Source organism: Pteronotus mesoamericanus, unplaced genomic scaffold (assembly GCF_021234165.1).
Source record: "Pteronotus mesoamericanus isolate MK-2021 breed Mesoamerican mustached bat unplaced genomic scaffold, CSHL_Meso_final scaffold_21, whole genome shotgun sequence".
NCBI lineage: Eukaryota > Metazoa > Chordata > Mammalia > Chiroptera > Mormoopidae > Pteronotus > Pteronotus mesoamericanus.
This window is the reverse complement of record NW_026555310.1, coordinates 13885611-13897825: the sequence shown is the minus strand read 5'-3', so window position 1 is coordinate 13897825 and position 12215 is coordinate 13885611. Positions and strand designations below refer to the sequence as shown.

The window sequence follows — 12215 nt, the reverse complement described above, 5'->3', positions numbered from 1 at the left end:
AAATACTTGGTTTCTGACCTTTCTCCATGTTAAAAAAAGATTTAAAAATTATAGCAGCAAGTGATAAATCTCTTGCTTTTGCTCAAATATATATTTAAAGGAATGCTATGAATTAGGTTGGAAAAGGTATACTGGTAGTTTTCAATATACAAATAAAGTTCTGAAAACATGTTTAATATTACAAGAAAAGAAGTGATACAAAGTGAAGCCTTAAATATAAAAAAAACTCATTAATAACTGACCAAAATAATAAATCAAAGAATATCCTGTTTCTAGATCTCTAGAAGGTCTTTTCATCTCAACTACATATTCTAGCTCTAAATCTCTATGCACAGTGTGCCATTTAGGCCTTCCCTTACTTGGAAGTACACTGCTCACTATCATGAGCCTACTTCCTGGTTATTTCAGCCAGATCCGGGAGAAAATGTCTTAGTCTTCCAGCTGAGTTCACCTACGACCCTGGGTGACACCCCTTCTGCACCTCCACATTTCACTGAGCATAACTGCAAACAGTGTATCAAAATTCCCTGTTCAGATTAAAATTTCCTTCTGAAACCCCTTTACTTGATTGTGGCCTTTATAATGGTGAAGTCAGTAGTATACATCGTTTTATGAATTTCATAACATATACTGGGACTCAGGAAATATCATTTGAAGTTTGTATGAAATAATTTACCCTAAGATTCCTGTGATTAATAGAGTCAAAGTTCCCAAACACTCGTACTTTGAAGAAGGAGGGTTCAATCAATTTAAAATTAGTGCTTTTAAAGAGGAGATAATATTTATTACTGCCAGGAAACAAATTGTTCAAGTTTGAATCTATTTTGTAAATTTTCATCTCTGGTCTTGGTTTAAAGAGCCATCCCATTTCAGAAAAGAAGTTAGTGCATACACCAAACTCATGTTTCATAAAGGGGATTATTCAGCTACCTGTGGCACTTGCTCAGCATGATTTATGAAGTTTTATTTCAAGAAGATAGATCTCAGTTTCTCCCATTGTTCTGGACAAGTACTGCTTCTTGATATCCTAGTAAACCTTTTAAACTTTCCCGTGATGTAACATCTTGCTTTCCATTCCTTACAGTGTCCTGGACTGGGTAACTGCAATTTTTGGTACTTTTTTAAAGAGAAATTTCAATACAGTTTTTATATACTTTTATATAATTCTTCACTTCTCTTTTAAAAAGTATATGCAGAGTGTTCTTTCTAACACTGTGTGTAACGATTTTAAGAATTATTTTTCTAAACAGCCAAAGCTAATTATAAATCTATCAGAACATGTGAATCAATAATTTTTTCCCATGTGCATTTTCCTGCTTTTGTCCACTGGGTCTGCCATTAGGTTTCCTAATTATTTTCAATAGGTACTTAGAATTCTAACAGTGACTAACTTACATAATTCCTCATCCTCAACAAATTATTTTGCCACTTATTATTCACCTCACCTTTATACCACTAATGAATGCCCAGAAAATTGGTCCTCATACTCATGCCTGGGAGTATACTGTGATTAACCTCTTTCTAATAAGAGCCCAGTATATATCAACACCTGATGCTGCATTTATAAAAGCAAACTGAAGTGGAGAGATATCAATCAATCAAAAGCATTCACTTGATGCTTATTATATACCTATGCAGTGATGGAAATTAGGTTACACAGCCTTGTTCTCTAAAAATTTAGCATCTAGTTCAGCGAACAGCTAGAGCTCAATAACAAGACAATAAGCAATAAATTGCTACATGGTAACTTCAGTTTTAAATAATAAAGGATAACAGTTTGTAACTGGGCAGAAACAATAGACTTTTAGAAGCATTATCTTTAAAGATCTTATAGCAAATAAAAAGAGGTCATCATTCTAGACCAAAGAATTAGCATGTACAAAAAGCACCTAGGTAGAGTTGAGGACTATAGGAGGATGATTAAAAGGTCAGGTACCGTTCTCATTGGCAACCATGAAAAAGTTATTTGAAGGGATAAGGTGAAGTCATAGCATTCATTTGTTGTTGATGGCTTTTTTTATTCAACAAATACAGGTTGGGGCAAAAGTAGGTTTACAGTTGTGAGAAGGCAAAACAGTTTACTCTTGTATTATTATTTATTAATTATTGCATTATTTTTCATATGAACAACTGTAAACCTACTTTTGTCCCACCTTGTGTACCCTGAGTTCCTATAGGACTTTGTTTAGGTGTCAGGAGCAATACAGAAATGAATCTGGCAGCATTTCTGCCTGAGAAAGCAGTGTACAGCTATATGTGTGGAGGTTTTGGAGCCTCCAAAAATATTATAATAGTAGTTTGGTATTATCAGGTTGTAGTAGTTTGAATGTCAGGCTTTACAAAAGTATGGACTACACTTGGAAAGACTGACCTGTCACAATTTTTTTTTAATAAGGGATCTTGGATTCTTCCTTTACAACTTTTCTCAGGATTCTGTCTTTTTTATTGTTACTTGCTAATTTATTTTTTTATTGTGCTTTAAATAATATATTTGTTTGAAAATAGATGTCTTCTCCTATAGTCTATCTTATGAACTTTTGCCAAATTAATTTTCCCAAAACATAGCTCTTTATTGAAGGCAATTTTGTGCTGCAAATATTTTTGACAGACCAGACTTAAAACATCTCAGCTATGGTTTCAAGACCTCCTCATACTTTAATTCCAGATGACTTTTCTATTATTCCGCCACTGAATTCTATATTCTGATGAAGGTAATTTACCTACTGTTTTCTTAGAGAGATTTTTTTCTTGCATGTATTTTCACATAAAATGTTTCCATTTGGGATGCACAGCCCCAATTGCCAGGTATGTAAATTCCTAATTTCCTTTAGCCTCTGCTTACTGGCTGGCCCTCCTCCAAACCTCAGCTGAAAATGATAGTCCTAGTCTCTGAATTCTGCATTTTCCACTATACAGTTTGCACTTATACTTGCTTATATTGAAGTTGGTATTAAGTATCTTATCTCTGCATTATGTTGCCAATTTCTTCTCAGCTCCCTTGAATGTGTGGGCCGGAAAGCATGTGTAGAATACACTGAGTATTCCCAGAAATAAATATGTACTGAATAAGCCTATTGGATGACTGAACAATCAATCAAGATGGATGCCAGAAGAAGGTGTAATGAAGAAATACACAAATGGCTGCTGGGTTGTTTGGATAGCTGGCAGGCTAATGGGGCCAAATGTCCATTTGAAAATGAAGACGAGAACTTAAAAAATGTAGAAGTTTCTAGCAGTGTTGTTAATTTCTGAACAGATCAAGATGAAAAGTATAGAGACAATTAAAACTTGAAAGAGTATAACGTTTGTCATACTCTTGCCTATTCCTGAGCCAAATAAAGAAGAGTCCCAACAGCCAGCTCGAGCTGGAATAGTCTGATAAGGTGAGGAAACCAAGCACTGAATTTAAACTCTTTGGGTATGTGTGTGTGATTTGATTTCACTACATCTCAGTGAAAAGTTAGCATTTGAGCAGAATAATCTCATTTATAAAAATGCATCAATGATCTTTGTGCCTAAGTGCACTGCATAATGAACTCAGCAACTTCCTCTTCCTCTCCATATAAAGGTAATTTCTAAAATGATAAAGTAATTAATGTAAATTAGAATTTTTGAGAACTAGATATAATCAAGTTTTCTGTCAGGAATTCATCCCCAGGCCACCCAGATTACAATCATGACTCTAGTCGTTCATGATAACCACATATAATTCCACATTTCTGAGTAGAATGAATAGAATGATACCCCACTCTCCAACCTGCACGCTACATGTCCTTAGCAGACTTGTAACTGACATCTTGGTGAAAAATCGTATCTGCTTAGTTTTATTGCTTACAATGTATTTCATCAATTTGGAAAAATTTGAATTCTAACTCTTCGCCAGCTGCATGACTTCAGGCAAATTTTTAAATCTCTCTGGGCTTCAGTTAGCTCACAAGTAGTGGGGATAATTAACAACACTTACTTCATGCAAATGGGTAGAGGATTTGCAGGAAAGGTGCCTGGCAAAGTGACTAAATTTCAAGCAATCAAAAATAATACAGTATTTCTTTTTTTATCAACCACTTACATAAACAAGGAAATTCAAAGAGGCAGATGAAGTGATATCAAAGTTCTAGCAAAATTATGAATTCGCTTTCACTTTTTCTCTTAGAAAATATGAGATATGTACAATCCAATTTTGGTTTTTTTTTTTTAAGATTGAGACAAAAAGTCTTTTTCTGATTTATTCAATTGCACATAATTACTAAGAAATCCAGGGCTAGAATGATGGGTCTTCATCCCTATTGTATACTGTTTCTAGAAACTAATTCTGTATCCAAGACCAAGTCTTCACACATGTGTTGTTAGTGCATACTCTTTCATTCGCTCCTAGCTAGGAATAATCAGATAAAATGTCTCTTTATATTCAACAGACAATATTTTGGAGATAGTATTTTGCTTTTCTGAGGTTTCCAAAAAACATCTGGGCAGAGAAAGGCAGGCAATTTTCATAGCTTACCTCAACCTGGCCTCATGAATTGAGCTCTAATGTGGAGTGCACTTATTGACTAAAAGAGTTGAATAATTCTGAAACTAATAAGGTGGTGATATATATTATGGTTGTTGTTAATATTTTAAAAATGTTTTGTAGTTTAATTGACTAACCTAAAATTCCTAAGTGTCTTAATACTTTATTACATATAATATTTGGCAACAGTGCACGACAATGACAATAGCGGTGATCAAGTAACAGCATGAGATGATTTTAAAACAGTTTTTCCTGTATATATTAAAAAAGTGTCACATGGGATAATGATTTTACAGTTAAATATCCGTAGTAAATGAATTTAAATGAACATATATTTGGTCATATTATATAAAAATCGTAAAAATTTTAAAATAACCCTAAGGGCCACTTCTCAAGAAAACTTGTCAAAATAATAACTAAATATGAGGCATACCTTAGTTATAGAATTTAAATAGAAAAATATAACATGGAAAAGATACCCTTGTATATCCATCATCCTTATTCTCAAGTTCTTTATCCCACAAATAATATTTTTACTTCTACCTTTTCAATTTATTTCAGGAAGAAGAGAATTTATTAATAGATATAATCCTTTTTTACTTGATAAAAGATATACTGAACATATTCTTTCAATTCTGGTAGCAAATATGACCCATGCCCAATTTTGCAATTTGACATATTTCTGAATACACAAAAGTATGTCATGTCAGAAAGCATGGATACACCTTCAATTTAGAGAGGTAGGAAAGTAAGATCAGGATCAGCTATTTAGCAACTTATCTCCCAATAACATTGATTATCCTGCTCTAGGTTAAAATTAGTTGCTACTTGTGGAAAATTAAAAAAAAAACCCTGCTACTATCATGCTGTTGTTTATTTTAAAGACCATATTTAGTAGGAAAAAAAAATGACTCCTCACAAGAATCCTTTTTTCCTTTACTGTTAACACAGTCTGAAACACATTATAGCAAATTATTTTCTTTCAAGCAAATTTTTGCTGATTTGTCTAGGCTGAGTTAAAATGCATCTCCTTAAGGAACTCTCCTCTCTTCCTTTCTTTTATGTATATTCCCTGGTATGCACCTGATATTCACCCAAGCTCTTGTGGAACTTGTCATACTCTGCCTAATATATGAGTTTGGTCTATGTGAGTTCAAGGAAGCAATGAATTTTCTAGCAGGTCCAGGTTTATGGTGTTGGTGCTGAACAACTATAAACATCAGTCTCTATTACTAGGTTTGATTGTGAATTTCTAGATGATTTCATGATATGTCTCTTTTCTCAATATTTATTGGTTGAATTAAACTAAATTGAAAGATTGTCAGCAGCAATTATCAACTAATGATATTTCAAGGGAAAGAGTCAGTTATAATAATCTGTCCTACCCATTCTCTCTTTATTCAATTGGGTTTCTTATGTTTTGCTCATTTCTTCTGTTTATGTTTTCTCTCCCACCTCAGTTTTTCCCTCTTATGAAACCACACAACACATACATGCACACACACACACACACACAGTTTTATACGTTTCATCTTTCCTTACCGGGATGAAGATGTAGGCTCAGTAGTTTGTCTTTGCACACGTGCATGTTTAATTAAATGTTCTTTTAAAGCAGTTTGGACTTCTGCTGGGATATCGGGGGAAGTGTGACTGATTTTTATTGCAGGCTCAATAGCTTTTAGTGCTGGCTTTCCATTTTCTTTAACCTCCTTTTTCTCTTCAGTCTCAAACTCTTCAGGAGGAACACTTGTAGTGCTCTGCGGAAGAGTCGTGATGTTGGAAGTCATCGGTTTGCTCTTCCAGCAAGGCCAACACAACTTCCACAAGACAAAAAGTGAGACAACCAACAAGGCCAGGCCACAAAAGCTGACAACGACTGCTAACAAGCTGACCGAAATATCTGTAAAATTAAAATGTAAAGCAATATTAGTTCATTGATAAGTACATAAAAGAGCAGAAATGGTGAGGTAACTTTACATTATCATTATTAATAGTTTTCTAATTAAGAATTTCAAAAATTTAATATTATCTTTGTAGGGAGAAAAATCAGTAATTATGTCAGAAAATTCTCAAAGGAGACATTTGAAAAACCCCATCCTTGGAAAAGTTTCCAGCTGTGTACCAAAAAAGCATGTTATGTGCATATTATGCATATTATTCCCAAGGACACTGCAAGAGCTGGCAGAATGAAGATTGTCAACTTGTAAGCTGCCATGAAGTCAGGAAGCTTAAGAAACTCAGAAACTGCATATACAGATGTATTTCTGTTTGCTTCATCTTTGATCTAAAGATGTAACCTTCTCACTTTCTGAGCAGAGAATAATGTTAAATATTTGTATAAACTACTTTATATAGTGTAAATGAGAATAGTATATTACTAAGAGGGAATGTGTACACTATTTGCTGTATTTTCAAACTTCATAGTTTGATAACTTTGCATGCTCTTAATTTCCAAAATCCAAAATTAGTTAATGATTTGTTATGTAAGTACCTCTGAAATATTATTTTAAAATAATTACAAAATTAATATATTTATTTTATAAAGTGATTCAAAGGAATATAGCAAAAATAGTTAATAAGACTGAGTAAATAAATACATGGGAGAGAAGTGACAAGTCTCTTATGCAGAAGAACTGTAAGCAATTTATGTAGATATTTTGCTCTCAAGGAGGTAGAGCACATATCCTCACTCAGGTGTGGGTTGCGCATAGGAACTTCCTTCCAAATTATATGGTTTGGGAAGGGGTAAACAGTGGGTAACTTTACAGTGGAGAAACCTTACCCAGGTGGTCAAGGTAAACATCAAGAGCGATGCATCGTATTGCTAGTATGTACTCTTGATATGACCTGATGGAAACGACATTTCACCTCTGTGGTCTTCCTCCCTCAAACCTATAACCTGAGTCTCATTGTGAGAAAAATATAAGACAAATTGCAGTAGTAGAGCATTCTACAAAATACCTGACCAGTACCCTTCAAAACTGTCAAGGTCATCAAAAATACAATAAAGTCTGAGAAACTGTCACAGCAAAGAGAAGGCTAAGGAGACATGATGGCTAATAAAATTTGTACTATCTTTCCAATTTTTCTGTTCATCTAAAACCATTCTAAAAAGTAAAGTCTATTTTTAAAAAGTAAATATCCTATCTGCTTCCATTTTCATATTCCTTAGATCGCCAATACGAGCAATCTGGTGTTTTGGCACTCTTAAAGTTCTGAAGACCAAAGAATTTTCCCATAAAGGGGAATTTTTTTCTAGATTCAAATCACTTTGTAATTTCTCTTACAACTCTGCTTAGCCTCAGTGTCAAATATGAATCTAATTTCTCGTTTGTTTTAAATAAAATTGTTAGGAATATGTTACAAGCTGAGTTATGTCTGTTCCTCTACCCCATCCAAATTTGTATGTTGAACTCTTAACCCTTAGTACCTCAGAATGTGACTGCATTTAGAGATAGGACCTTTAAATTAGTAATTAAGGCAAAATTAGGTCATCTGAATGGGCCCTAATCCAGTTAAGACCGATGTATTTCTAAGAGCAGATTAGGACAAAGGCACACAAAGAGGGGAGAGCACATGAAGACACAGGGAGACGGCAGCCCTCTACAAGCCAAGATGACAGACCTCAGAAAAAAATCAACCTTCTGATACTTTGATCTCAAACTTGTAGCTTCCACAACCTGAGGAAAGAAATTTCTGCTGTTTAGACCACTCAGTCTGTGGAACTTTGTCATGGCAGCCTTAGCAAATGAACACAGAATCAACATCATTTCCTTTAACCACCCCTGTAAATCCAGCAGGTTCTTCCCTTCCCCAGAAATAACTACTAATCCCAGTTAGGTGTGTATTTTTTCAGCCCAAGTACTAATATGCAAAAATATCTCCTAAAAAAATAAAAATATCAAATTGTTTATATACTTTTTTACATAAATGGTTTACTGCATATTTCTTCCATTTTTATACTTTTACTCAGCAATACTTGAGGACTTCATGTCATTTGAGGTCCGACTTCATCATGGTGAACATTTAGTTTATGCACAATGCTTTGCTTTTACAACATAGCTACAATAAGCATCCTTGCACTCTCTTCCTTGTGCATGTTTGTGAATGTTTCTCTAAGGTAAATATCTACAAACAGAATTGCATGGTCATAGCTCATGCACATATTTAGTTTTACTAGATATTTCTGAAAGGTACCCTGGAGTGGCTGTAATAAAGACATTATATGAGTTTGCCAGTTCCTACAATCTCAGAGAAATATTGTTGTATTTTAATTTGCACTGATCATGGGGAAATGATACCTTGTTTTAATTTACATTTTCCTGATTGGTAAAATAAAATGCTTCTTTTTAAACTCCTGATTCATAGCCAATGGAAATCTATTCAGAAACTGTAATAATTCCAAGTTTTTATTGCTACTTAATTATAAGGATAAAAGTTAATTTTGACATACTGTGATAGAGATATTAGTATTTTCCTTACTTTCCAGTTGCTTACAAAAAAACCTCCATTGACTATTTTTCCCATTTATAGTCCATTGCTAAAGAATGTGATTACTTTTTACATTTCATAGTTTACTTTATTTTTACTTTTTATTTTCATTAGTATCATACTTGTGGAAAAATGTATGAAATTAATGTTTCCTGAATATTAACTATGGTTTTGTAAAAATTTAATCTTTATTGTATTTTTTCCTATTTCCATTTAGTCTCTTTTTATTCCCCTCCCCCCAGCAATCACCACACTGTTGTCCATGTCCATGAGTCCTTTTTCCTTTTTGTTCAATCCCTTCACCCCCCAAATTACCCCTCCCACTAGCTGTTATCTGCTCTCAATCTGAGTCTGTCTCTACTTTGCTCGTTAGTTCAGTTTGTTCATGAGATTCCACATGAGTAAAATCATATGGTATTTGTCCTTCTCTGACTGGCTTATTTCACTTAGTATAATGTTTTCCAGGTCAGCCCATATTGTTGCAAAGGGTATAATTTTCTTTTTTATAGCCAAGTAGTATTCTATGGTGTAAATGTCCCATTGCTGTTTTATTCTCTCATTTATTGAGGGACACTTGGGTTGCTTCCCTATCTCCGTGACTGTAAATAACGCTGCAATGAACATACGAACGCTTATGTTCTTTTGAATTAATGTTGTGAGTTCATTTGCATATATTCCCAGAAGTGGGATCGCTGGGTCAAAAGTCAGATCCATTTTTAATTTTTTGAAGTATCTCCATACTGCTTTCCACAGTGGCTGCACCGGTCTGCATTCCCACCAACAATGCAAAAGAGTTCCCCGTTCTTCACATCCCTGCCAGCACTTGTTGTTTGTTGATTCATTGATAGCCATTCTGACAGGTGTGAGATGGTATCTCATTGGGGTTTTAATTTGCATTTAATTATTCAAATTAACTGTGGTTTTAAAATGGAGGAATAAATATGACAATGATAGCTTCTTAATCTTTATTTTCAGCTCCATGTGCATTATATTTTTATGGATAATTTAACTCAATTAACTTCTCTTCCTTCTACCTAGTTGGACTAAAAGCCAAGATATAAGGAAACTGTGGGACAATGTAAAGTAGGGGGAAAAAACTGTTCATTTAGAAAGAACAATTTTCTTTCTAAAATCAATATCTGATTCTATCATTTGGGGAACCATAAAACATTTCAACTGAATCACTTTGGAAAGTGAACGGTTGTGCTATCAGTAATTCCAGGGCAGCATGAAGAAACCAAGTCATGTCCTGGCAACTGAGATACACAGTCACCCTAGCACCCTTAGCCTAACATACTTCCAGGTCACCCCTTAGCCATCTGGGGCAAATCCAAACTTTGCATGGCATTCCACATCTTTGTGATTTGTCTCCTGGCTATTGATCCAACTTCACTACACCATTACTCGCTCTTGAATTTGTTCAGGCTGTTTCATGTAGCTCCTGTGCATTTTCTCCTCTTATTTGGCTGCCTGGCAAATTTCTATTCATCCTTCATTAATGAGTTACAGTAATACCTCTTCCCTAAAGCTCTTCTTTCCTTTTTTATTCTTAGATGCCTCTAAAGCACACACATCACTCTAACACTAGTATCTTAATAACCGATTGGTCTATAATTTTTTACCCCACACTCTTGGAACATGATGTGTTTCAAAAATTATTTACTTTTGGATATTACAAAGGCAATATGGTACACATTATCTGGGATAACATCCAGTAGTAAAACACACTAATATAGCTATAATGAAATGTATGAATTAGTTAAAACTGAGTGGTATCATTGAAGACTATACATAGTTAAATGCCAATTCAGGTGAGGTATTAATACCAAATTGTCATAATTTAAAAAATAATGCTCAGTGTTCAGCGTATTGAGGTTTCATAATTGTGGATACAGGATTATGGATCTGCACTTTTTTTTTCTTCTCCCAATGTTCACATACTGTCAATACACTTACTCCCGGATCCTTCATATCAAAACCCAAATGTATTCACCTTTTTTATTTTTACTGTCTAGTATATATCACATAGTCAAAAATGTTTGTGGAGCTACTGAATATATATTTTTGGAGTTGTCTGAAAAGACACTCAGCGTCTGTGGATTTCAACATGCCAAATGACTTAAAGTTGCCTGATTCGGCCTTCTGCCAGTAAAAAGCCTTCTACTAGGAAGTTAGTATAACATCTCGTACTCTGGAACAATTTAGACATGGATTCAAATGACAACTCTGTGATTGTGTGACTTTGGGCAAGTCATTTAGGTTTTAACAACCTCAGTAAAATAGGGATGTTTATTTCATAGGAATGTTGTGAGGTTTAAATAAGAAAATGTATATAAAGTATTTAACATTGTAATATGCAAAACATGTACAACAACAGGTTGCTGCTATTATCAACTATCTTTCTTTAAACAAGAGTACCGAGGGGAAAAGATGCAAAGATATGGATTGGGTATGAATTGAATGTTGGGTCACAAATTGTAGAAAGAGGGGACTCACCTTCTGATGATAATTAGGTACTGAAGAGTGAATTTGTCTATAATGGAGACCAACATTTCTAAGTAAATGTTAGTATTCAGGAAGCTAATAAACAGCATTCCATTTTCCTACTTTTTTTTGGCATAACACAACTGAGAAACAGAAACAGTATTCATGCTGGTAGCAATTAAAGTAATTGGGAATATCACTTAGGTCTATCAGAAAGTGGACTTGCTAATATAGCACCTTAAATTAAGTAAACTTACCCATACAGGCACAGGCCTGGCTGGACAACCACAGGTGTTCCCCATTAGGACTCTACCCTGTAAAATTCACTACATGAAGAAGTACAGAATATTTATTTCCTGTGGATATGTAGCATACACTTCAAAGAAAGGGAAATAGCTAAGTCATTTCTCAGGGATGGGAGTAGACCAAGATTCCATGAATATTCCTATCTTGTACAGTTCCTTTCATCCAGAAATATAAAGCAAGGAGAAAGGTATTTCCCCGTGATAACAACAAGTGAAATAAAATGTATTAAACACAATTTTATTTTGAAAAATAAAACTAAGATTATAAAAACAAGCTTCTTGCATTTTATATATTTTTACACTACTTGCAATTATGAGTAATCATTAAAAGTATTAAAAAAACAAAATCCACTGTTTAATGCTTAGATCTTTATGACATATTTTTTCAACAAAATTTGCTTAACAAAATAAAAAAGAATCTGACT

General features: G+C 34.1%; 1 protein-coding gene across 1 annotated transcript in view; it reads right to left on the bottom strand.

Annotated features, from left to right (window-relative positions):
- SYT10 (synaptotagmin 10) overlaps nt 1-12215 on the bottom strand; it is a 58487-nt gene that overhangs the window by 34181 nt on the left and 12091 nt on the right. The window contains exon 2 of the mRNA XM_054590886.1: nt 6053-6410. Within this exon, the coding sequence (XP_054446861.1) occupies nt 6053-6410 (358 nt within the window). The remainder of the gene's footprint in view (nt 1-6052; nt 6411-12215) is intronic.